Source organism: Salvelinus namaycush, unplaced genomic scaffold (assembly GCF_016432855.1).
Source record: "Salvelinus namaycush isolate Seneca unplaced genomic scaffold, SaNama_1.0 Scaffold20, whole genome shotgun sequence".
Taxonomy (NCBI): Eukaryota; Metazoa; Chordata; class Actinopteri; order Salmoniformes; family Salmonidae; genus Salvelinus; species Salvelinus namaycush.
The window spans coordinates 558,486-585,769 of NW_024058786.1; the positions used below are offsets into that span (position 1 = coordinate 558,486).

At 48.5% G+C, this 27,284-nt stretch overlaps 1 protein-coding gene across 2 annotated transcripts; it reads right to left on the reverse strand.

The window, feature by feature from the left end:
• Positions 1-1,171: 1,171 nt before the first annotated feature.
• ippk (inositol 1,3,4,5,6-pentakisphosphate 2-kinase) lies at positions 1,172-25,840 on the reverse strand. Of its 2 annotated transcripts, none has more exons than XM_038983930.1 (14): positions 25,605-25,840; positions 25,091-25,208; positions 24,464-24,559; positions 23,587-23,653; positions 22,750-22,871; positions 19,217-19,306; positions 10,952-11,010; positions 9,232-9,304; positions 7,597-7,725; positions 5,081-5,213; positions 3,867-4,002; positions 2,206-2,308; positions 1,901-1,980; positions 1,172-1,548 (listed from the first exon to the last, which is right to left on the reverse strand). In XM_038983930.1, exons 1-14 carry the CDS (start codon positions 25,610-25,612, stop codon positions 1,308-1,310), a joined length of 1,455 nt encoding a protein of 484 aa, XP_038839858.1. In that variant the 5' UTR covers positions 25,613-25,840; the 3' UTR covers positions 1,172-1,307. The 2 variants fall into 2 exon arrangements, with proteins under 2 accessions (XP_038839858.1, XP_038839857.1); XM_038983929.1 differs by having other exon boundaries at positions 25,091-25,150; positions 25,605-25,839.
• Between the last annotated feature and the right edge of the window lie 1,444 nt (positions 25,841-27,284).

The following is a 27,284-nucleotide window of genomic DNA, read 5'->3' on the forward strand; positions in this document are numbered from 1 at the left end:
AGACGAGATGGAGGCTGGGCGAGACGAGATGGAGGCTGGGCGAGACGAGATGGAGGCTGGGCGAGACGACGAGATGGAGGCTGGGCGAGACGACGAGATGGAGGCTGGACGAGAGTAGCCTAGGAATCAGGGGATCCAAGGAAAGACTTGATGTATCCCTGGTCTCTCAGAGCCTCGCACCATGAGATGTCACTTCCTGGTATGAGCTTCAGAAGACCCCGGGGTCATATGTGCCACCATAGTCTGCTTCCCAAATGGCACCCTGCTCCCTACATAGTGCACTACCTTTGACCAAGGCCCCTAGGGAATAAGGTGCCATTTGGTACACAACCATAATCAATGCCTTCAAGACACCCTTCTTCATCCCAGCCCACCGTTTCCTAAACTCAGGTTATATAATATGGCAAATCTTTAGTTTTAAAGGATGTTTCCCAGTTCAGTTCATTCAATCTTTGCTCTATCAGTTCCACAGCAGCGTTCAGTCTGGGGTTAGGGTACGGGGGAGGGGTTAGGGTACAGGGGTTAGGGTCTAGGGGTTAGGGTACAGGGGTTAGGGTCCAGGGGTTAGGGTACAGGGGAGGGAGGGGTTAGGGTACAGGGGAAGGGAGGGGTTAGGGGAGGGAGGGGTTAGGGTACAGGGGTTAGGGTACAGGGGAGGGAGGGGTTAGGGGAGGGAGGGGTTAGGGTACAGGGGAGGGAGGGGTTAGGGTACAGGGGTTAGGGTACGGGGGAGGGAGGGGTTAGGGGAGGGAGGGGTTAGGGTACAGGGGTTAGGGTACAGGGGAGGGAGGGGTTAGGGTACAGGGGAGGGAGGGGTTAGGGTACAGGGGTTAGGGTACAGGGGAGGGAGGGGTTAGGGTACAGGGGTTAGGGTACAGGGGAGGGAGGGGTTAGGGTACAGGGGTTAGGGGAGGGAGGGGTTAGGGTACAGGGGTTAGGGGAGGGAGGGGTTAGGGGAGGGAGGGGTTAGGGTACAGGGGTTAGGGTACAGGGGAGGGAGGGGTTAGGGTACAGGGGAGGGAGGGGTTAGGGTACGGGGAAGGGAGGGGTTAGGGTACAGGGGAAGGGAGGGGTTAGGGTACAGGGGAAGGGAGGGGTTAGGGTACAGGGGAGGGAGGGGTTAGGGTACGGGGGAGGGAGGGGTTAGGGGGGGGGAGGGAGGGGTTAGGGGAGAGAGGGGTTAGGGTACAGGGGAGGGAGGGGTTAGGGTACGGGGGAGGGAGGGGTTAGGGGAGAGAGGGGTTAGGGTACAGGGGAGGGAGTGTGTTGATAACACCAAGCGGGAGGCCAGACAGCAGAGGGAGTGGTTAAACAGGATGGAACACCAGAGTACAGTCCTCTCCTTCTCTGTCCCAGCCCAGGAAGACACTCTGATTGGCTAGTTCCTGGTTGTTGGGCAGGGTGCTTCTCAGGTAGTGGTTGACTATCTTGGAGTCCAGTCTGCTCTGGTGAGGAATGCTCTCGTAGGGTTTAGGGTCCAGGTCTAGGATGGACACGGAGTAGGTGAAGCGAGGCTTCGAAGGCTGGATCTCCAGGCTCTGGTCCAACCTGTAGGCAGTACACAGGGGGAGAAGAATGAGGGTCTGCTCCACGTTGGCAGTACACAGGGGGAGAAGAATGAGGGTCTGCTCCACGTTGGCAGTACACAGGGGGAGAAGAATGAGGGTCTGCTCCACGTTGGCAGTACACAGGGGGAGAAGAATGAGGGTCTGCTCCACGTTGGCAGTACACAGGGGGAGAAGAATGAGGGTCTGCTCCACGTTGGCAGTATATAGTAGTGACTGGTTACCCTGGGAACCAGTCTGTTTGTGCTAACAGTACAAGGAGTGGACTGTAGCCCTAAAGAGGCACACGGTAGGTAAGAAAAGGACAACTAGATAGAATTTAACTAGGTCCTCACCCGTCCTCCTCCCCACAGGTTGCTATGGTGATCATGATAGAGCAGTCCTTGGCTGTCATGGCAACTCTGTACTGGTGGACCTGATGAGAAGCAGCCATATTAGACAAATAAGCTTTAAAAAATATATATTTAAAATCCACTTTATTAGACAAAACTACATCCATTTCAAAATGCGGAACAACAAGCACTAAGCAATAGAATGTATATTTATGAGGCCTTGTGTAAATAATGCCGTTTTTTTTACCATCCACTTCAATACTGTAGGTTTTACAGAGTCGCATGGTAAGAAAGAGGAGGATTCTCACCTTCCCGACCGCGTACTCGATAGAGCCGTCGTCTTCAGTTGGACACTTCTGGATCTTCTCCAGGAAGCTCTGGCTGTACGGACCGTCTATCTGAAGGCTACTTCTACAGGAAAATAAAAACTACTCTTTTGGTATTTCTTTCATTAGTCCCCAAAATGTTTTAAGATATGTAACTTTAGAAGTACAGCCGGCATTTATATCCAAACTGAAAAGAAACCAAACGGGGGGCCAAACCATTCAGATGCTACAGACGTTTGTGAGAAGACCCATTTTTTTTTTGATGTCTCATGGTCTGACATGGACACCCCTTCAAATTAGTGGATTCGGCTATTTCAGCTGACAGGCGTATACAATCTCCATAGACAAACATTGGCAGTAGAACAGCCTTACTGAAGAGCTCAGTGACTTTCAACGTGGCACCGTCATAGGATGTCAAATTTCTGCCCTGCTAGAGCTGCCCCGGTCAACTGTAAGTGCTGTTATTGTGAAGTGGAAACGTCTAGGAGCAACAACGGCTCAGCCGCGAAGTGGTAGGCCACACAAGCTCACAGAATGGTACCACTGAGAGCTGAAGTGCATAAAAATCGTCTGTCCTCGGTTGCAACACTCACTACCGAGTTCCGAACTGCCTCTGGAAGCGACATCAGCACAAGAACTGTTCGTCGGGAGCTTCATAAAATGGGTTTCCATGGCAGAGCAGCCGCACACAAGCCTAAAATCACCATGCACAATGCCAAGCATCGGCTGGAGGGGTGTAAAGCTCGCCGCTATTGGACTTTGGAGCAGTGGAAATGTGTTCTCTGGAGTGATGAAGCACCCTTTACCATCTGGCAGTCCAACGGATGAATCTGGGTTTGGAGGATGCCAGGAGAACACTACCTGTCCGAATGCATAGTGCCAACTGTAAAGTTTGGTGGAGGAAGAATAATTGAATAATGTTTTTCATGGGTTCAGGCCCCTTAGTTCCAGTGAAGGGAAATCTTAACTCTACAGCATACAATTACATTCTAGTGGTATACCTAGGCAATTACACGCCATCTAGTGGTATACCTAGGCAATTACACGCCATCTAGTGGTATACCTAGGCAATTACACGCCATCTAGTGGTATACCTAGGCAATTACACGCCATCTAGTGGTATACCTAGGCAATGCAATTACACGCCATCTAGTGGTATACCTAGGCAATTACACGCCATCTAGTGGTATACCTAGGCAATTACACGCCATCTAGTGGTATACCTAGGCAATTACACGCCATCTAGTGGTATACCTAGGCAATTACACGCCATCTAGTGGTATACCTAGGCAATTACACGCCATCTAGTGGTATACCTAGGCAATTACACGCCATCTAGTGGTATACCTAGGCAATTACACGCCATCTAGTGGTATACCTAGGCAATTACACGCCATCTAGTGGTATACCTAGGCAATTACACGCCATCTAGTGGTATACCTAGGCAATTACACGCCATCTAGTGGTATACCTAGGCAATTACACGCCATCTAGTGGTATACCTAGGCAATTACACGCCATCTAGTGGTATACCTAGGCTATTACACGCCATCTAGTGGTATACCTAGGTAATTACACACCAAATGTGTTGACATTAGTTATTCAGAACTGAAACCACTGAATAACAGTAGTGTGGTTCTCACCTCTCTTTAGGAAAGTCCTGTAGATGCTGCTCCACTCGTTTAAACAGGGGGTTTAACCCCTCAATGTCTAAACTATCCAGCATCTGAGTCCCCAGGATTTTGTCCAGGACACAATCTTTGGGTAGGCAGTGGTTAGCTGGAAGAAAATAACATACAAATATATAAAAAGTACATTCTTTAAGGTTTGTTTGTTTGTTGGTTTTAGTTATTCTTATGAAAGCATCAAACTACACTGAACAAAAAATATAAAATGTTGGTTCCATGTTTCATGAACTGAAATAAAAATAGCCCTGAAATGTTCCATACGCACAAAAAGCTTATTTCTCTCAAATGTGTTGACATCCCTGTTAGTGAACATTTCTCCTTTGCCAAGATAATCCATCCACCTGACAGGTGTGGCATATCAAGAAGCTGATTAAACAGCATGATCATTACACAGGTGCACCTTGTACTGGGGACAATAAAAGGCCACTCTAAAATGTGCAGTTTTGTCACACAACACGATGTCTCAAGATTAGAGGGAGTGTGCCATTGGCATGCTGACTGCAGGAATGTCCACCAGAGCTGTTTCCAGATAATTGAATGTTAATTTCTCTATAATAATTCTCCTCCAACGTAGTTTTAGAGAATTTGGCAGTACGTCCAACCGACCTCACAACCACAGACCACGTGTATGGCGTCGTGTGGGCGAGCTGATGTCAACAGAGTGCCCCATGGTCACGGTCTGGTTTATGGTACATAAAGCTACGGACACTTTCAGGGTATCTGTGACCAACAGATGCATATCTGTATTCCCAGTCATGTGAAATCGATTGATTAGGGCCTTAATGAATTTATTTAAATTGACTGATTTCCTTATATGAACTGTAACTCAGTAAAATATTGGAAATTGTTCCATATTGGGGTTATATTTTGGTTCAGTATATTTTGGTAACACATTCAGTATAATTAAGCAATAAGGCACGAGGGGGTGTGGTATATGGCCAATATACCACGGCTAAGGGCTGTTCTTCTGCACGACGCAACGTGCCTTATTGCCATCATAAACTGGTTACCAGCGTAATTACAGCAATACAAATGTTGTGGTATACGGTTTGATATACCACGGCTGTCAGCCAATCAGCATTCAGGGCTCGAACCACCCGGTTTTATAATGCTTTATAAAACTTGTTAAAAGCATGCATGAGCCTTTTAAAATTCTCCCCGTCTCTCACTGTTGCGTAGCAGGTCCCGGTGCAGGAGGCTGGCCTCACACCGCGCTCTGCCCTCAGACAGGTGAGTCTTCCTGGGGTCCCAGGAACTCAACAGGGCACTCACGATCACCTGGATCAACTCATTCAGAACCACCTGGGGGTTTAAACAGAGAGTTACAGGAAAGGAGGACAGAACATTAAGACTGTGTCACAAATGGCATGCTATTCTCTATGTAGTGCACTACTTTTGACCAGGGCCCAGAGGGAATAGGGTACCATTTGACCAGGGCCCAGAGGGAATAGGGTACCATTTGACCAGGGCCCATAGGGAATAGGGTACCATTTGACCAGGGCCCATAGGGAATAAGGTACCATTTGACCAGGCCCCAGAGAGCTTTACAGTAACCCGGCCCCAGAGAGCTTTACAGTAACCCGGCCCCAGAGAGCTTTACAGTAACCCGGCCCCAGAGAGCTTTACAGTAACCCGGCCTCGGCCCCAGAGAGCTTTACAGTAACCCGGCCCCAGAGAGCTTTACAGTAACCCGGCCCCAGAGAGCTTTTCAGTAACCCGGTCCCAGAGAGCTTTTCAGTAACCCGGCCCCAGAGAGCTTTACAGTAACCCGGCCCCAGAGAGCTTTACAGTAACCCGGCCCCAGAGAGCTTTACAGTAACCCGGCCCCAGAGAGCTTTACAGTAACCCGGCCCCAGAGAGCTTTACAGTAACCCGGCCCCAGAGAGCTTTACAGTAACCCGGCCCCAGAGAGCTTTTCAGTAACCCGGCCCCAGAGAGCTTTTCAGTAACCCGGCCCCAGAGAGCTTTACAGTAACCCGGCCCCAGAGAGCTTTACAGTAACCCGGCCCCAGAGAGCTTTACAGTAACCCGGCCCCAGAGAGCTTTACAGTAACCCGGCCCCAGAGAGCTTTACAGTAACCCGGCCCCCGAGAGCTTTACAGTAACCCGGCCCCAGAGAGCTTTACAGTAACCCGGCCTGTCTGGAACAATGAATGCGCACAAAATGGCGAGAGAGGAAGTGCGATTTTAGCACACTCCCATTGTTGGACCGGGGCATCCCTGCAGGCCCATTCAGTGGATTAGTCCACTGAGACCGGGGCATCCCTGCAGCCTATTCAGTGGATTAGTCCACTGAGACCAGGGCATCCCTGCAGCCTATTCAGTGGATTAGTCCACTGAGACCGGGGCATCCCTGCAGGCCCATTCAGTGGATTAATCCACTGAGACTGAGGATCAACGTGTACGACCGCGTGTTCCAGTTCCCACCAATATCCAGCAACTTGGCACCGCCATTATAGAAGAGTGGGACAACATTCCACAGACCACAATCAACAGCCTGATCAACTCTATGTGAAGGAGATGTGTCGCGCTGCATGAGGCTAAATGGTGGTCACACCAGATACTGATGGTTTTCTGATCCACACCCCTACATTTTGGTTTTAAGGTATCTGTGACCAACATATGAATATCTGTATTCCCAGTCATGTGAAATCTATAAATTAGGGCCTAATGAATTCATTACAATTGACTGATTTTCTTATATGAACTGTAACTCAGTCAAATTGTTACGTTTCTATTTTTGTCCGGTATAGAAGTTACTTATAGATTTGTATAATTTAGGATGTAGATTGAATTTAAGATAAAAACATGACAATGACTGAGATAAACTATTTTATAAATTAAAATGAAACTGTTCCACCAAAACGTACAAAATGAAGATCAGAACTGGCATGCAAGTCGGTAGAAAATGGTAAGATAAATTGTCACTCCAAATGGAAAAGGTTGTCGACCCCCCTGGTGTAGCCTATTGTCTGCAACTTTGAGAGCGTAACGGCAGAGGCAGGCCAGCAGCGAGAGGGAGGGGGTCAGAAACAGGTTGATTTATTTTGGTTCGGCTAATCTTGATCTCTGGCTCCCTTGAGTCTTGTGTGTTTGTCTTAATTATTTAACCAAACAACGTGCTTAAAGCATCAGACAAGCTCGTTACAGAAAGTTGATTTGATTAAAAACACACCGGGTGTGAACATATATGAAAAAATACACGTTTAAACATTTCCAACCAACGAAGAAAAGACTCTCGGTCGAACAAGATTATTTGCTGTCGGGGACAACCCTACCCAAATTGCACCCTATTCCCCATGTCAGGGGTATTCAACTTTGACCCTACGAGGGACAGAGCCTGCTGGTTTTCTGTTCTACATGATCGTTAAATTGGACCCACCTGGTGTCCCCAGGTCTAAATCAGTCCCCGATTAGAGGGGAACCTGGTGTCCCCAGGTCTAAATCAGTCCCCGATTAGAGGGGAACCTGGTGTCCCCAGGTCTAAATCAGTCCCCGATTAGAGGGGAACCTGGTGTCCCCAGGTCTAAATCAGTCCCTGATTAGAGGGGAATAATGAAAAAAAAAAACGCAGTAGAACTAGCTGAGGTCCAGAGTTGAGTTTGAGAACCCTCGGGGCTTTGGTCAATAGTAGTACACTATACAAGGTGTCATTTAGGACGCAGATAATAACGTGGATACCAACCTTACTGGACTGGTGTCCGTTCATAAGGCTGCCATTGGGGAGGAAGTATGGCCGTAGATGCTGAGCCAATTCATCTAGGTCCTGTAACACGTCTGCATCATCCTTACAGCTGTAGATACACTCTCCACCCTGGATAGAGACAGACAGGTTTATAACCCTGACAGCTATAGATCCAGTCTGGATAGAGAGACAGGTTTAATAACCCTGACAGCTATAGATCCAGTCTGGATAGAGAGGCAGGTTGAATAACCCTGACAGCTATAGATCCAGTCTGGATAGAGAGACAGGTTGAATAACCCTGACAGCTATAGATCCAGTCTGGATAGAGACAGGTTTAATAACCCTGACAGCTATAGATCCACCCTGGATAGAGAGACAGGTTTAATAACCCTGACAGCTATAGATCCAGTCTGGATAGAGAGACAGGTTTAATAACCCTGACAGCTATAGATCCAGTCTGGATAGAGAGACAGGTTTAATAACCCTGACAGCTATAGATCCAGTCTGGATAGAGAGACAGGTTTAATAACCCTGACAGCTATAGATCCACCCTGGACAGAGAGACAGGTTTAATAACCCTGACAGCTATAGATCCAGTCTGGATAGAGACAGGGTTAATAACCCTGACAGCTATAGATCCACCCTGGACAGAGAGACAGGTTTAATAACCCTGACAGCTATAGATCCAGTCTGGATAGAGACAGGGTTAATAACCCTGACAGCTATAGATCCAGTCTGGATAGAGAGACAGGTTTAATAACCCTGACAGCTATAGATCCAGTCTGGATAGAGACAGGGTTAATAACCCTGACAGCTAGAGATCCAGTCTGGATAGAGAGACAGGTTTAATAACCCTGACAGCTAGAGATCCAGTCTGGATAGAGACAGGTTTAATAACCCTGACAGCTAGAGATCCAGTCTGGATAGAGACAGGGTTAATAACCCTGACAGCTATAGATCCAGTCTGGATAGAGAGACAGGTTTAATAGCCATGACAGCTATAGATCCAGTCTGGATAGAGAGACAGGTTTAATAACCCTGACAGCTATAGATCCAGTCTGGATAGAGAGACAGGTTTAATAACCCTGACAGCTATAGATCCAGTCTGGATAGAGAGACAGGTTTAATAACCCTGACAGCTATAGATCCAGTCTGGATAGAAAGACAGGTTTAATAACCCTGACAGCTATAGATCCAGTCTGGATAGAGAGACAGGTTTAATAACCCTGACAGCTATAGATCCAGTCTGGATAGAAAGACAGGTTTAATAACCCTGACAGCTATAGATCCAGTCTGGATAGAAAGACAGGTTTAATAACCCTGACAGCTAGAGATCCAGTCTGGATAGAGAGACAGGTTTAATAACCCTGACAGCTATAGATCCAGTCTGGATAGAGAGACAGGTTTAATAACCCTGACAGCTAGAGAGCCAGTCTGGATAGAGACAGACAGGTTTAATAACCCTGACAGCTATAGATCCAGTCTGGATAGAGAGACAGGGTTAATAACCCTGACAGCTATAGATCCAGTCTGGATAGAGACAGACAGGTGAGAGTGAAGTAATACATTGTGTAATACAGCGAGAGGACTTCTGTTGCAGAATGGGTACAACGGGTGTACCGCAGAGATACATACCTTGAAGATTTTAAAGTTGTTTTGAGGTTCCTCTATCAAGTGCTTGATGGCTAAGGACATTCTCTGTTTGTTCCTAAAGCAGAGAGAGATTCAGGCTGAGTATACATGGCTCTTTAGTCACGTGCTGTGGAATCATATACAAAACTAGAGCACCGAGGTCTGAACATGGTCAGATCGATGGTTGTAGATATACCACAAGACGGTGACAATCACAGCAGCAAGATGTGTGACCTGTTGCCACGAGAAAAGGTCAACCAGTGAAGAACAACCACCGTTGTAAATACAACCCATATTTATTTTATTTTCCCTTTTGTACTTTAACTATTTGCACATCGTTACAACACCAATATATAGACATATGATGTGAAAGGTCTTTATTATTTTGGAACTTTTGTGAGTGTAATTTTTTTATTGTTAATGATCCATTTCACTTGCTTTGGAAATGTAAACATATGTTTCCCATGCCAATAAAGCCCCTTGAATTGATAACTGGGGCAGGTGAAGTGTACCGTTCCTTACCCTGAGAACAGGTCCAAGGGACAGTGATAACTGGGGCAGGTGAAGTGTACCGTTCCTTACCCTGAGAACAGGTTCAAGGGATAGTGATAACTGGGGCAGGTGAAGTGTACCGTTCCTTACCCTGAGAACAGGTCCAAGGGACAGTGATAACTGGGGCAGGTGAAGTGTACCGTTCCTTACCCTGAGAACAGGTTCAAGGGATAGTGATAACTGGGGCAGGTGAAGTGTACTGTTCCTTACCCTGAGAACAGGTCCAAGGGATAGTGATAACTGGGGCAGGTGAAGTGTACCGTTCCTTACCCTGAGAACAGGTCCAAGGGATAGTGATAACTGGGGCAGGTGAAGTGTACCGTTCCTTACCCTGAGAACAGGTCCAAGGGACAGTGATAACTGGGGCAGGTGAAGTGTACCGTTCCTTACCCTGAGAACAGGTCCAAGGGATAGTGATAACTGGGGCAGGTGAAGTGTACCGTTCCTTACCCTGAGAACAGGTCCAAGGGACAGTGATAACTGGGGCAGGTGAAGTGTACTGTTCCTTACCCTGAGAACAGGTCCAAGGGACAGTGATAACTGGGGCAGGTGAAGTGTACTGTTCCTTACCCTGAGAACAGGTCCAAGGGATAGTGATAACTGGGGCAGGTGAAGTGTACTGTTCCTTACCCTGAGAACGGGGTCCAAGGGACAGTGGTAACTGGGGCAGGTGAAGTGTACCGTTCCTTACCCTGAGAAAAGGTCCAGGGGACAGTGATAACTGGGGCAGGTGAAGTGTACCGTTCCTTACCCTGAGAACAGGTCCAAGGGACAGTGATAACTGGGGCAGGTGAAGTGTACCGTTCCTTACCCTGAGAACAGGTCCAAGGGACAGTGATAACTGGGGCAGGTGAAGTGTACCGTTCCTTACCCTGAGAACAGGTCCAAGGGACAGTGATAACTGGGGCAGGTGAAGTGTACCGTTCCTTACCCTGAGAACAGGTCCAGGGGACAGTGATAGCTGGGGCAGGTGAAGTGTACCGTTCCTTACCCTGAGAACAGGTCCAAGGGACAGTGATAACTGGGGCAGGTGAAGTGTACTGTTACTTACCCTGAGAACAGGTCCAGGGGACAGTGATAACTGGGGCAGGTGAAGTGTACCGTTCCTTACCCTGAGAACAGGTCCAAGGGACAGTGATAACTGGGGCAGGTGAAGTGTACTGTTACTTACCCTGAGAACAGGTCCAAGGGACAGTAGCGGCTCAGCCGTTTCCACTTTCCATGGGCCAACTGTTGAGTTAGAGAGAAGAGCACAAGAGTCACTCTGTCTCCACCCGGTGCAATTCTCCAGTCTCACCACCAGGGGGCAGACACTGATCATAACACTCAACTTTCACAATAACAAAATGCCTGGCACCTAGTCGATGTGTCCTACACCCCCGTCTATTCTCTGGCGCCTGGCGCCTAGTCGATGTGTCCTACACCCCCGTCTATTCTCTGGCGCCTAGTCGATGTGTCCTACACCCCCGTCTATTCTCTGGCGCCTAGTCGATGTGTCCTACACCCCCGTCTATTCTCTGGCGCCTAGTCGATGTGTCCTAGACCCCCGTCTATTCTCTGGCGCCTAGTCGATGTGTCCTAGACCCCCGTCTATTCTCTGGCGCCTAGTCGATGTGTCCTAGACCCCCGTCTATTCTCTGGCGCCTAGTCGATGTGTCCTACACCCCCGTCTATTCTCTGGCGCCTAGTCGATGTGTCCTACACCCCCGTCTATTCTCTGGCGCCTAGTCGATGTGTCCTACACCCCCGTCTATTCTCTGGCGCCTAGTCGATGTGTCCTACACCCCCGTCTATTCTCTGGCGCCTAGTCGATGTGTCCTACACCCCCGTCTATTCTCTGGCGCCTAGTCGATGTGTCCTACACCCCCGTCTATTCTCTGGCGCCTAGTCGATGTGTCCTACACCCCCGTCTATTCTCTGGCGCCTAGTCGATGTGTCCTACACCCCCGTCTATTCTCTGGCGCCTAGTCGATGTGTCCTACACCCCCGTCTATTCTCTGGCGCCTAGTCGATGTGTCCTAGACCCCCGTCTATTCTCTGGCGCCTAGTCGATGTGTCCTAGACCCCCGTCTATTCTCTGGCGCCTAGTCGATGTGTCCTACACCCCCGTCTCTGGCGCCTAGTCGATGTGTCCTACACCCCCGTCTATTCTCTGGCGCCTAGTCGATGTGTCCTACACCCCCGTCTATTCTCTGGCGCCTAGTCGATGTGTCCTACACCCCCGTCTATTCTCTGGCGCCTAGTCGATGTGTCCTACACCCCCGTCTATTCTCTGGCGCCTAGTCGATGTGTCCTACACCCCCGTCTATTCTCTGGCGCCTAGTCGATGTGTCCTACACCCCCGTCTATTCTCTGGCGCCTAGTCGATGTGTCCTACACCCCCGTCTATTCTCTGGCGCCTAGTCGATGTGTCCTACACCCCCGTCTATTCTCTGGCGCCTAGTCGATGTGTCCTACACCCCCGTCTATTCTCTGGCGCCTAGTCGATGTGTCCTACACCCCCGTCTATTCTCTGGCGCCTAGTCGATGTGTCCTACACCCCCGTCTATTCTCTGGCGCCTAGTCGATGTGTCCTACACCCCCGTCTATTCTCTGGCGCCTAGTCGATGTGTCCTACACCCCCGTCTATTCTCTGGCGCCTAGTCGATGTGTCCTACACCCCCGTCTATTCTCTGGCGCCTAGTCGATGTGTCCTACACCCCCGTCTATTCTCTGGCGCCTAGTCGATGTGTCCTACACCCCCGTCTATTCTCTGGCGCCTAGTCGATGTGTCCTACACCCCCGTCTATTCTCTGGCGCCTAGTCGATGTGTCCTACACCCCCGTCTATTCTCTGGCGCCTAGTCGATGTGTCCTACACCCCCGTCTATTCTCTGGCGCCTAGTCGATGTGTCCTACACCCCCGTCTATTCTCTGGCGCCTAGTCGATGTGTCCTACACCCCCGTCTATTCTCTGGCGCCTAGTCGATGTGTCCTACACCCCCGTCTATTCTCTGGCGCCTAGTCGATGTGTCCTACACCCCCGTCTATTCTCTGGCGCCTAGTCGATGTGTCCTACACCCCCGTCTATTCTCTGGCGCCTAGTCGATGTGTCCTACACCCCCGTCTATTCTCTGGCGCCTAGTCGATGTGTCCTACACCCCCGTCTATTCTCTGGCGCCTAGTCGATGTGTCCTACACCCCCGTCTATTCTCTGGCGCCTAGTCGATGTGTCCTACACCCCCGTCTATTCTCTGGCGCCTAGTCGATGTGTCCTACACCCCCGTCTATTCTCTGGCGCCTAGTCGATGTGTCCTACACCCCCGTCTATTCTCTGGCGCCTAGTCGATGTGTCCTACACCCCCGTCTATTCTCTGGCGCCTAGTCGATGTGTCCTACACCCCCGTCTATTCTCTGGCGCCTAGTCGATGTGTCCTACACCCCCGTCTATTCTCTGGCGCCTAGTCGATGTGTCCTACACCCCCGTCTATTCTCTGGCGCCTAGTCGATGTGTCCTACACCCCCGTCTATTCTCTGGCGCCTAGTCGATGTGTCCTACACCCCCGTCTATTCTCTGGCGCCTAGTCGATGTGTCCTACACCCCCGTCTATTCTCTGGCGCCTAGTCGATGTGTCCTACACCCCCGTCTATTCTCTGGCGCCTAGTCGATGTGTCCTACACCCCCGTCTATTCTCTGGCGCCTAGTCGATGTGTCCTACACCCCCGTCTATTCTCTGGCGCCTAGTCGATGTGTCCTACACCCCCGTCTATTCTCTGGCGCCTAGTCGATGTGTCCTACACCCCCGTCTATTCTCTGGCGCCTAGTCGATGTGTCCTACACCCCCGTCTATTCTCTGGCGCCTAGTCGATGTGTCCTACACCCCCGTCTATTCTCTGGCGCCTAGTCGATGTGTCCTACACCCCCGTCTATTCTCTGGCGCCTAGTCGATGTGTCCTACACCCCCGTCTATTCTCTGGCGCCTAGTCGATGTGTCCTACACCCCCGTCTATTCTCTGGCGCCTAGTCGATGTGTCCTACACCCCCGTCTATTCTCTGGCGCCTAGTCGATGTGTCCTACACCCCCGTCTATTCTCTGGCGCCTAGTCGATGTGTCCTACACCCCCGTCTATTCTCTGGCGCCTAGTCGATGTGTCCTACACCCCCGTCTATTCTCTGGCGCCTAGTCGATGTGTCCTACACCCCCGTCTATTCTCTGGCGCCTAGTCGATGTGTCCTACACCCCCGTCTATTCTCTGGCGCCTAGTCGATGTGTCCTACACCCCCGTCTATTCTCTGGCGCCTAGTCGATGTGTCCTACACCCCCGTCTATTCTCTGGCGCCTAGTCGATGTGTCCTACACCCCCGTCTATTCTCTGGCGCCTAGTCGATGTGTCCTACACCCCCGTCTATTCTCTGGCGCCTAGTCGATGTGTCCTACACCCCCGTCTATTCTCTGGCGCCTAGTCGATGTGTCCTACACCCCCGTCTATTCTCTGGCGCCTAGTCGATGTGTCCTACACCCCCGTCTATTCTCTGGCGCCTAGTCGATGTGTCCTACACCCCCGTCTATTCTCTGGCGCCTAGTCGATGTGTCCTACACCCCCGTCTATTCTCTGGCGCCTAGTCGATGTGTCCTACACCCCCGTCTATTCTCTGGCGCCTAGTCGATGTGTCCTACACCCCCGTCTATTCTCTGGCGCCTAGTCGATGTGTCCTACACCCCCGTCTATTCTCTGGCGCCTAGTCGATGTGTCCTACACCCCCGTCTATTCTCTGGCGCCTAGTCGATGTGTCCTACACCCCCGTCTATTCTCTGGCGCCTAGTCGATGTGTCCTCCACCCCCGTCTATTCTCTGGCGCCTAGTCGATGTGTCCTCCACCCCCGTCTATTCTCTGGCGCCTAGTCGATGTGTCCTACACCCCCGTCTATTCTCTGGCGCCTAGTCGATGTGTCCTACACCCCCGTCTATTCTCTGGCGCCTAGTCGATGTGTCCTACACCCCCGTCTATTCTCTGGCGCCTAGTCGATGTGTCCTACACCCCCGTCTATTCTCTGGCGCCTAGTCGATGTGTCCTACACCCCCGTCTATTCTCTGGCGCCTAGTCGATGTGTCCTACACCCCCGTCTATTCTCTGGCGCCTAGTCGATGTGTCCTACACCCCCGTCTATTCTCTGGCGCCTAGTCGATGTGTCCTACACCCCCGTCTATTCTCTGGCGCCTAGTCGATGTGTCCTACACCCCCGTCTATTCTCTGGCGCCTAGTCGATGTGTCCTACACCCCCGTCTATTCTCTGGCGCCTAGTCGATGTGTCCTACACCCCCGTCTATTCTCTGGCGCCTAGTCGATGTGTCCTACACCCCCGTCTATTCTCTGGCGCCTAGTCGATGTGTCCTACACCCCCGTCTATTCTCTGGCGCCTAGTCGATGTGTCCTACACCCCCGTCTATTCTCTGGCGCCTAGTCGATGTGTCCTACACCCCCGTCTATTCTCTGGCGCCTAGTCGATGTGTCCTACACCCCCGTCTATTCTCTGGCGCCTAGTCGATGTGTCCTACACCCCCGTCTATTCTCTGGCGCCTAGTCGATGTGTCCTACACCCCCGTCTATTCTCTGGCGCCTAGTCGATGTGTCCTACACCCCCGTCTATTCTCTGGCGCCTAGTCGATGTGTCCTACACCCCCGTCTATTCTCTGGCGCCTAGTCGATGTGTCCTACACCCCCGTCTATTCTCTGGCGCCTAGTCGATGTGTCCTACACCCCCGTCTATTCTCTGGCGCCTAGTCGATGTGTCCTACACCCCCGTCTATTCTCTGGCGCCTAGTCGATGTGTCCTACACCCCCGTCTATTCTCTGGCGCCTAGTCGATGTGTCCTACACCCCCGTCTATTCTCTGGCGCCTAGTCGATGTGTCCTACACCCCCGTCTATTCTCTGGCGCCTAGTCGATGTGTCCTACACCCCCGTCTATTCTCTGGCGCCTAGTCGATGTGTCCTACACCCCCGTCTATTCTCTGGCGCCTAGTCGATGTGTCCTACACCCCCGTCTATTCTCTGGCGCCTAGTCGATGTGTCCTACACCCCCGTCTATTCTCTGGCGCCTAGTCGATGTGTCCTACACCCCCGTCTATTCTCTGGCGCCTAGTCGATGTGTCCTACACCCCCGTCTATTCTCTGGCGCCTAGTCGATGTGTCCTACACCCCCGTCTATTCTCTGGCGCCTAGTCGATGTGTCCTACACCCCCGTCTATTCTCTGGCGCCTAGTCGATGTGTCCTACACCCCCGTCTATTCTCTGGCGCCTAGTCGATGTGTCCTACACCCCCGTCTATTCTCTGGCGCCTAGTCGATGTGTCCTACACCCCCGTCTATTCTCTGGCGCCTAGTCGATGTGTCCTACACCCCCGTCTATTCTCTGGCGCCTAGTCGATGTGTCCTACACCCCCGTCTATTCTCTGGCGCCTAGTCGATGTGTCCTACACCCCCGTCTATTCTCTGGCGCCTAGTCGATGTGTCCTACACCCCCGTCTATTCTCTGGCGCCTAGTCGATGTGTCCTACACCCCCGTCTATTCTCTGGCGCCTAGTCGATGTGTCCTACACCCCCGTCTATTCTCTGGCGCCTAGTCGATGTGTCCTACACCCCCGTCTATTCTCTGGCGCCTAGTCGATGTGTCCTACACCCCCGTCTATTCTCTGGCGCCTAGTCGATGTGTCCTACACCCCCGTCTATTCTCTGGCGCCTAGTCGATGTGTCCTACACCCCCGTCTATTCTCTGGCGCCTAGTCGATGTGTCCTACACCCCCGTCTATTCTCTGGCGCCTAGTCGATGTGTCCTACACCCCCGTCTATTCTCTGGCGCCTAGTCGATGTGTCCTACACCCCCGTCTATTCTCTGGCGCCTAGTCGATGTGTCCTACACCCCCGTCTATTCTCTGGCGCCTAGTCGATGTGTCCTACACCCCCGTCTATTCTCTGGCGCCTAGTCGATGTGTCCTACACCCCCGTCTATTCTCTGGCGCCTAGTCGATGTGTCCTACACCCCCGTCTATTCTCTGGCGCCTAGTCGATGTGTCCTACACCCCCGTCTATTCTCTGGCGCCTAGTCGATGTGTCCTACACCCCCGTCTATTCTCTGGCGCCTAGTCGATGTGTCCTACACCCCCGTCTATTCTCTGGCGCCTAGTCGATGTGTCCTACACCCCCGTCTATTCTCTGGCGCCTAGTCGATGTGTCCTACACCCCCGTCTATTCTCTGGCGCCTAGTCGATGTGTCCTACACCCCCGTCTATTCTCTGGCGCCTAGTCGATGTGTCCTACACCCCCGTCTATTCTCTGGCGCCTAGTCGATGTGTCCTACACCCCCGTCTATTCTCTGGCGCCTAGTCGATGTGTCCTACACCCCCGTCTATTCTCTGGCGCCTAGTCGATGTGTCCTACACCCCCGTCTATTCTCTGGCGCCTAGTCGATGTGTCCTACACCCCCGTCTATTCTCTGGCGCCTAGTCGATGTGTCCTACACCCCCGTCTATTCTCTGGCGCCTAGTCGATGTGTCCTACACCCCGTCTATTCTCTGGCGCCTAGTCGATGTGTCCTACACCCCCGTCTATTCTCTGGCGCCTAGTCGATGTGTCCTACACCCCCGTCTATTCTCTGGCGCCTAGTCGATGTGTCCTACACCCCCGTCTATTCTCTGGCGCCTAGTCGATGTGTCCTACACCCCCGTCTATTCTCTGGCGCCTAGTCGATGTGTCCTACACCCCCGTCTATTCTCTGGCGCCTAGTCGATGTGTCCTACACCCCCGTCTATTCTCTGGCGCCTAGTCGATGTGTCCTACACCCCCGTCTATTCTCTGGCGCCTAGTCGATGTGTCCTACACCCCCGTCTATTCTCTGGCGCCTAGTCGATGTGTCCTACACCCCCGTCTATTCTCTGGCGCCTAGTCGATGTGTCCTACACCCCCGTCTATTCTCTGGCGCCTAGTCGATGTGTCCTACACCCCCGTCTATTCTCTGGCGCCTAGTCGATGTGTCCTACACCCCCGTCTATTCTCTGGCGCCTAGTCGATGTGTCCTACACCCCCGTCTATTCTCTGGCGCCTAGTCGATGTGTCCTACACCCCCGTCTATTCTCTGGCGCCTAGTCGATGTGTCCTACACCCCCGTCTATTCTCTGGCGCCTAGTCGATGTGTCCTACACCCCCGTCTATTCTCTGGCGCCTAGTCGATGTGTCCTACACCCCCGTCTATTCTCTGGCGCCTAGTCGATGTGTCCTACACCCCCGTCTATTCTCTGGCGCCTAGTCGATGTGTCCTACACCCCCGTCTATTCTCTGGCGCCTAGTCGATGTGTCCTACACCCCCGTCTATTCTCTGGCGCCTAGTAGATGTGTCCTACACCCCCGTCTATTCTCTGGCGCCTAGTAGATGTGTCCTACACCCCCGTCTATTCTCTGGCGCCTAGTAGATGTGTCCTACACCCCCGTCTATTCTCTGGCGCCTGGCGCCTAGTAGATGTGTCCTACACCCCCGTCTATTCTCTGGCGCCTGGCGCCTAGTAGATGTGTCCTACACCCCCGTCTATTCTCTGGCGCCTGGCGCCTAGTAGATGTGTCCTACACCCCCGTCTATTCTCTGGCGCCTGGCACCTAGTAGATGTGTCCTACACCCCCGTCTATTCTCTGGCGCCTGGCACCTAGTAGATGTGTCCTACACCCCCGTCTATTCTCTGGCGCCTGGCACCTAGTAGATGTGTCCTACACCCCCGTCTATTCTCTGGCGCCTGGCACCTAGTAGATGTGTCCTACACCCCTGTCTATTCTCTGGTGCCTGGCACCTAGTAGATGTGTCCTACACCCCTGTCTATTCTCTGGTGCCTGGCACCTAGTAGATGTGTCCTACACCCCTGTCTATTCTCTGGTGCCTGGCACCTAGTAGATGTGTCCTACACCCCTGTCTATTCTCTGGTGCCTGGCACCTAGTAGATGTGTCCTACACCCCTGTCTATTCTCTGGTGCCTGGCACCTAGTAGATGTGTCCTACACCCCTGTCTATTCTCTGGTGCCTGGCACCTAGTAGATGTGTCCTACACCCCTGTCTATTCTCTGGTGCCTGGCACCTAGTAGATGTGTCCTACACCCCTGTCTATTCTCTGGTGCCTGGCACCTAGTAGATGTGTCCTACACCCCTGTCTATTCTCTGGTGCCTGGCACCTAGTAGATGTGTCCTACACCCCTGTCTATTCTCTGGTGCCTGGCACCTAGTAGATGTGTCCTAAACCCCTGTCTATTCTCTGGTATAGTCAAAAGGACCAGTCAAATGAAGCGGATGTTGTGCTCTGTTCTATTTGTTTAGGTAATGTACACGTCATTTCTCATTGAAGAAACCCTCAAGGTCATCTAACCAATGTAGTACAACAGGTTTACTCCGGTGTCATTTCCAAAACAATATGAACTCACCTTAAAATGTTGATGCATACAGAAGCGGCACACCTTGTTTTTGATGTCCTTCGTAACGTGTCTAGAGGACGGCAGAAACCCACATTTGGGCTGTAAAACACAAGACCAGAAGTGAGTCACTGTGGCTCCGAGTTGATTAACTGATTACAACAAAACGGCTCTTTTTTTTAAAGCTAAAAACACACTTATCCCTTCATCCCTTGACTTGTAAAACCCATGACTTCTGACTCATCCTTCCATTAATCCTGTATTCAGTAACCCAGGTCCTAACCTTTTCCTTATAAAATAGGAGTATCATCACAAGTCTTTTCACGGTCTGTGTATATTTAAATACTCTGTCAAGTTTATATAATCTGTTTATTTAATCATTGTTTAACCAAGAATGTAAATTGGTTTTGAAAACCAGTTCTGTGTTTCTCACTGACCAGTAACTTCCTACTCTTCTACACCTGTACCTCCATCCTTAAATTTATAAAAAGGGGAGATGACTGAGGCTGTCCCAAACGGTCGGTCTCTCTCCCTCTCAAAAGTTTGGGGTCACCTAGAAATGTCCTTGTGTTTGAAAGAAAAACAATTTTTTTGTCCATTAAAATGACATCAAATTGATCAGAAATACAGTGTAGACATTGTTAATGTTGTAAATGACTATTGTAGCTGGAAAAGGCAGATTTTTAATGGAATATCTACATAGGTGTACAGAGGCCCATTATCAGCAACCATCACTCCTGTGTTCCAATGGCATGTTGTGTTAGCTAATCCAAGTTTATCACTTTAAAAGACTAATTCATCATTAGAAAACCCTTTTGCAATTATGTTAGCACAGCTGAAAACTGTGGTCTTGATTAAAGAAGCAATAAAACTGCCCTTCTTTAGACTAGTTGAGTACTCCCTTCACAGAACAGTGCAAACTGTCTCTAACCAGAATAGAAAGAGGAGTGGGAGGCCCCAGTGCACAACTGAGCAAGAGGACAAGTACATTAGTGTCTAGTTTGAGAAACAGACGCCTCACAAGTCCTCAACTGGCAGCTTCATTAAATAGCACCTGCAAAACACCAGTCTCAACGTCAACAGTGAAGAGGCGACTCCGGGAAGCTGGCCTTCTAGGCAGAGTTCCTCTGTCCAGTGTCTGTGTTCTTTGCCCATCTTAATCTTTTATTTTTATTGGCCAGTCTGAGATATGGCTTTTTCTTTGCAACTCTGCCTAGAAGGCCAGCATCCCGAAGTCGCCTCTTCACTGTTGACGTTGAGACTGGTGTTTTGCAGGTGCTATTTAATGAAGCTGCCAGTTGAGGACTTGTGAGGCGTCTGTTTCTCAAACTAGACACTAATGTACTTGTCCTCTTGCTCAGTTGTGCACTGGGGCCTCCCACTCCTCTTTCTATTCTGGTTAGAGCCAGTGTGTGCTGTTCTGTGAAGGGAGTAGTACACAACGTTGTACCAGATCTTCAGTTTCTTGGCAATTTCTCACATGGAATAGCCTTCATTTCTCAGAACAAGAATAGACTGACGAGTTTCAGAAGAAAGTTATTCGTTTCTGGCCATTTTGAGCCTGTAATCGAACCCACAAATGCTGATGCTCCAGATACTCAACTAGTCCAAAGAAGGCCAGTTTTATTGCTTCTTTAAATCAGAACAACAGTTTTCAGCTGTGCTAACATAATTGCAAAAGGGTATTCTAATGATCAATTAGCCTTTTAAAATGATAAACTTGGATTAGCTAACACAACGTGCCATTGGAACACAGGAGTGATGGTTGCTGATAATGGGCCTCTGTACGCCTATGTAGATATTCCATTAAAAATCAGCCGTTTCCAGCTACAATAGTCATTTACAAGATTAACAATGTCTACGCTGTATTTCTGATCATTAAAATAACATCAAATTGGACAAAAAAAAATTGCCTTTTTCCCCCTTCAAAAACAAGGACATTTCTAAGTGACCCCAAACTTTTGAACGGTAGTGTATGTGTGTGCTACTTTTTAACCAGAGCCCATAGACTGTACCTTAATCTCTATAGAGAGAGGACTGAGACTGTACCTTAATCTCTATACAGAGAGGACTGAGACTGTACCTTAATCTCTATACAGAGAGGACTGAGACTGTACCTTAATCTCTATACAGAGAGGACTGAGACTGTACCTTAATCTCTATAGAGAGAGGACTGAGACTGTACCTTAATCTCTATAGAGAGAGGACTGAGACTGTACCTTAATCTCTATACAGAGAGGACTGAGACTGTACCTTAATCTCTATACAGAGAGGACTGAGACTGTACCTTAATCTCTATACAGAGAGGACTGAGACTGTACCTTAATCTCTATACAGAGAGGACTGAGACTGTACCTTAATCTCTATACAGAGAGGACTGAGACTGTACCTTAACCTCTATACAGAGAGGACTGAGACTGTACCTTAACCTCTATACAGAGAGGACTGAGACTGTACCTTAACCTCTATACAGAGAGGACTGAGACTGTACCTTAACCTCTATACAGAGAGGACTGAGACTGTACCTTAACCTCTATACAGAGAGGACTGAGACTGTACCTTAATCTCTATACAGAGAGGACTGAGACTGTACCTTAATCTCTATACAGAGAGGACTGAGACTGTACCTTAATCTCTATACAGAGAGGACTGAGACTGTACCTTAATCTCTATACAGAGAGGACTGAGACTGTACCTTAATCTCTATACAGAGAGGACTGAGACTGTACCTTAATCTCTATAGAGAGAGGACTGAGACTGTACCTTAATCTCTATACAGAGAGGACTGAGACTGTACCTTAATCTCTATACAGAGAGGACTGAGACTGTACCTTAATCTCTATACAGAGAGGACTGAGACTGTACCTTAATCTCTATACAGAGAGGACTGAGACTGTACCTTAATCTCTATACAGAGAGGACTGAGACTGTACCTTAACCTCTATACAGAGAGGACTGAGACTGTACCTTAACCTCTATACAGAGAGGACTGAGACTGTACCTTAACCTCTATACAGAGAGGACTGAGACTGTACCTTAACCTCTATACAGAGAGGACTGAGACTGTACCTTAACCTCTATACAGAGAGGACTGAGACTGTACCTTAATCTCTATACAGAGAGGACTGAGACTGTACCTTAATCTCTATACAGAGAGGACTGAGACTGTACCTTAATCTCTATACAGAGAGGACTGAGACTGTACCTTAATCTCTATACAGAGAGGACTGAGACTGTACCTTAATCTCTATACAGAGAGGACTGAGACTGTACCTTAATCTCTATACAGAGAGGACTGAGACTGTACCTTAATCTCTATACAGAGAGGACTGAGACTGTACCTTAATCTCTATACAGAGAGGACTGAGACTGTACCTTAATCTCTATACAGAGAGGACTGAGACTGTACCTTAATCTCTATACAGAGAGGACTGAGACTGTACCTTAACCTCTATACAGAGAGGACTGAGACTGTACCTTAATCTCTATACAGAGAGGACTGAGACTGTACCTTAATCTCTATACAGAGAGGACTGAGACTGTACCTTAATCTCTATACAGAGAGGAGGTCTGTGTTCTCTGCTGCAGCAGCAGGAGAGCTGGGTGAGGTTCGGCAGACACAAGGCACATCCACTAAATGTATCCATCACTTTGTCACAGCGAGACTCTGCCATGACATGGAACACACAGACAGATGGGTTGTTATAACACATTCACGACAACTTAAGTCACAGACATTTGGGGCCCATTTTCCCAGACACATTAAGCCTAGTTCTGAACTAAAACAGAGAATCTCCTTTGAGACTGATTTTTAATCCCTGACTAGGATCACCTGTGTCTGGGAACTGGGCCTTGATGTGTAGGTTTTAACTGTAGGTATAAAGAAGGCAGTCCTCATAATGATTCCAAAGCACTTAAGAGTTCCATTTAGGTTCTCACCAGACACACAGACTGTAGATTCCATTACCTAGAGATAGCATTATGTCACCACTAACTTCACACACACGACAAGTCCCCCTCCCCCAACGGAAAGTCCACACGCACACGTCCAAACACACACACGACAAGTCCCCCTCCCCCAACGGAAAGTCCACACGCACAAGTCCAAACACACACACACGTCCAAACACACACACGCCCAAACACACACACGTCCACACATACAAGTCCGTACACACACACGTCCGCACAGACACACGTCCACACAGACACACGTCCACACAGACACACGTCCACACAGACACACGTCCACACAGACACACGGACACGTCCCACAGCTTAGTCTGCTGATATATTCCACAACAACACAAGGAAATGTGATGTGTCATATTTCATGACAACCTGAAGATGCCAAACCCTGACAACTAAAAGACAACACGTACCTGGCCTTTCCTGCTGAACCTTCAATGACAGCTGTCGGACAAAGTCCAGCGGGAGCTTCACAGCCTCCTACACAAACAATAATGTATTGATTGAAATGTATCTATAGCATATACTATCACACAATAATGTATTGATTGAAATGCATCTATAGCATATACTATCACACAATAATGTATTGATTGAAATGCATCTATAGCATATACTATCACACAATAATGTATTGATTGAAATGCATCTATAGCATATACTATCACACAATAATGTATTGATTAAAATGCATCTATAGCATATACTATCACACAATAATGTATTGATTGAAATGTATCGATAGCATATACTATCACACAATAATGTAATGATTAAAATGTATCTATAGCATATACTATCACACAATAATGTATTGATTGAAATGTATCTATAGCATATACTATCACACAATAATGTATTGATTGAAATGTTCCTATAGCATATACTATCACACAATAATGTATTGATTGAAATGTATCTATAGCATATACTATCACACAATAATGTAATGATTAAAATGCATCTATAGCATATACTATCACACAATAATGTATTGATTAAAATGCATCTATAGCATATACTATCACACAATAATGTATTGATTGAAATGTATCTATAGCATATACTATCATACAATAATGTATTGATTAAAATGTATCTATAGCATATATCAGCTGTATCAGGGAAAAGAACTGACCGTGACCTTTCAACTGCATTTGATAACATGTGGCAAAGAACTGTCTTTTAACCAAACAGTTCAATCTCATAACATATTGGGGAAAAGGCACCATGCAATCTACAACAATATGGTTAGCACAGAAGAAGTATATATATATATATATATCTTACTCCGTTGTGGACATATTTCTCCCCCAGTAGTGGCTTCATGACATTTTGACTATAGTCAACTATGTTCTGTATGTGGCGGAAAGCTTGTTCTGTTGTCTGGAAGAGAAGAAACAGATCGTCAAGAGAAATTAGGTTTTCTGTGACAATCCTGGAGTTTTTCAGAGCGCTGTGTAAATGCAATGCTTGTGTTTGTGCCTTCACTTGCTTGGTTGACACAAGCGGTCAATGAAAGCCATTTAACCCGAAACTGGACCTTTTGAGGGCCTTACACAAGTAATGTACAGATCTGGGATCAGCTAACCCCTCCCACAATCCTAACCTTTAGTGGGGGAAAAAATACGAAACTGACCAAAGATCAGAATATGGTGGCAACGTCACCTTACTCCGCCTTGCCTGGCTCCCACAAATGTTGATTTCCAAACCGAAATCCCCCCCCCCCCCAAAAAAAAATCCTTTTAAATGATCACATGAAACCCAACCAATACAGGGAGTTGGATTGAGTTGTTGATTAACCATAATAAAAGACACTAAACGGTTCACAGAATAAACCAATCTGACAGGTTATGGTTGTAATTGTTATGAAAAAAAAGAAGTAAACTGATGGGACACAGGAAGAGATTTTCTAACCTTATGCGAGTTTTCGGCATCTTCTGTAGAATACTTCAGGAGCCGAAGGACTCTGGCGTGCTGGATAGGAGGAGTGTTGAAAAATATCAGCATTGGAAATAATTTTAAAAGAAGGTACCTAAATATAAATAAGTTGGAGTGAGAGTCATTATCTGTAACCCATGTGATAACTCAGCAAGGTTAAAGTTAGCTAGCTAGCTTGCTACCGTAAATAGATTGCTAGTTTGATTTCCAAGGCACTAAATGTGGCTAACGTTAGCTACGACGCTAGCTTGATGTTTGGTAGCTAGCAGCTGGTGTGGGAAAAAATACCACGATAATCAGATGACTCCTAGGCAAACAATCTAGTGACAAGTAAAATAAACAATATTCTACTTTCCACTGTTCCGCTTTTACAGATCTGGACGGCGCCAGACAACCTGACCAGCTAGCTAATATATTAGCTACCAAGCTAGTTAGTAGCATATGCTAGCTACCAAGATTTTAGCTACTGACCTAACATTAGCTAGCTCACCTGGACATTAGAAACAACTAGGCTTTTGTTGCCCTCTCCGTGGTATTTCCATTCGTTCTCGTCCATTTTGTCCAGTTCCATAACAGAACTGTACGTCGTAGGCAACTTAATCTATATAGCCTATTAACTCCAGCAACGTTGCCAGGCCAACACACAAGTTCTGAAGCTAAAACAATAATTTTAAGCTACTGACACCAAAGAACTATTGCTTTCTGGAGGATGTCCCGCCCACTCTCATCATATTGGCCAGATGTTTTTAGATGCAATTTTCATTGGATACTTCAGCCAGACGTAACGGAACTCGCTTGAGGATATTTTCGGCAGCCAATCCAAAGATGGAAAACTGTTGCCAATCGCACGTGTTATTCTAATGACAGTGCCCCAAGAGAATGTGTCTGCGATCTAAGATACGATACATGACTAAAAGTATGTGGACAACTGCTAGTCGAACATCTCATTCCAAAAACTATGGGCGTTAATATGGAGTTGTCCCCCCTTTGCTGCTATAACAGCCTCCACACTTCTGTGAAGGCTTTCCACTAGATGTTGAAACATTGCTGCGACCACAAGAGCATTAGTGAGGTCGGGCACTGATGTTATGCGATTAGGCCCGGCTCGCAGTCGGCGTTACAATTAATCCCAAAGGTGTTCAATGGAGTTGAGGTCAGGGCTTGGTGCAGACTAGTCAAGTTCTTCCACACCGATCGCGACAAACCATTGGACCTCGCTTTGTGTACGGGGGCATTGTGCTGAAATAGGAAAGGCCCTTCCCCAAACTGTTTCCACACAATTGGAAGCTGTGACGATCCTCCCACTCCGTCTGCCGAATTCTTACTCTTTGCTCTTGTTTTCCTCAATAGGATGTCGGTGGGCGGAGCCCGGAGTGTCGTCAGCAAAATGGGACACACCTAGGCTTGTTTGTTTTGGCACCTCTCAACACCCCTCATTATCACCACCTATGCACGCAACCACTCACTTACACAAATCAAATCAAATCAAATTTTATTTGTCACATACACATGGTTAGCAGATGTTAATGCGAGTGTAGCGAAATGCTTGTGCTTCTAGTTCCGACAATGCAGTAATAACCAACAAGTAATCTAACCTAACAATTCCACAACTACTACCTTATACACACAAGTGTAAAGGGATAAAGAATATGTACATAAAGATATATGAGTGAGTGATGGTACAGAACGGCATAGGCAAGATGCAGTAGATGGTATAGAGTACAGTATATACATATGAGATGAGTAATGTAGGGTATGTAAACATAAACTGGCATAGTTTAAAGTAGCTAATGATACATGTATTACATAAAGATGGCAAGATGCAGTAGATGATATAGAGTACAGTATATACATATACATATGAGATGAGTAATGTAGGGTATGTAAACATTATATTAAGTGGCATTGTTTAAAGTGGCTAGTGATACATTTTTACATAATTTCCATCAATTCCCATTATTAAAGTGGCTGGAGTTGAGTCAGTATGTTGGCAGCGGCCACTAAATGTTAGTGGTGGCTGTTTAACAGTCTGATGGCCTTGAGATAGAAGCTGTTTTTCAGTCTCTCGGTCCCTGCTTTGATGCACCTGTACTGACCTCGCCTTCTGGATGATAGCGGGGTGAACAGGCAGTGGCTCGGGTGGTTGTTGTCCTTGATGATCTTTATGGCC

Excerpts from the sequence above, each read along its gene's own strand:
- ippk (XM_038983929.1), bottom strand. The coding sequence starts at position 25,685 with ATGGAACTGGACAAAATGGACGAGAACGAATGGAAATACCACGGAGAG. Across the intron at positions 24,560-25,090 it reads ATGCCGAAAACTCGCATAAG|ACAACAGAACAAGCTTTCCG; the intron begins GTTAGAAAATCT and ends CTTCTCTTCCAG. Across the intron at positions 1,981-2,205 it reads TCGAGTACGCGGTCGGGAAG|GTCCACCAGTACAGAGTTGC; the intron begins GTGAGAATCCTC and ends GCTTCTCATCAG.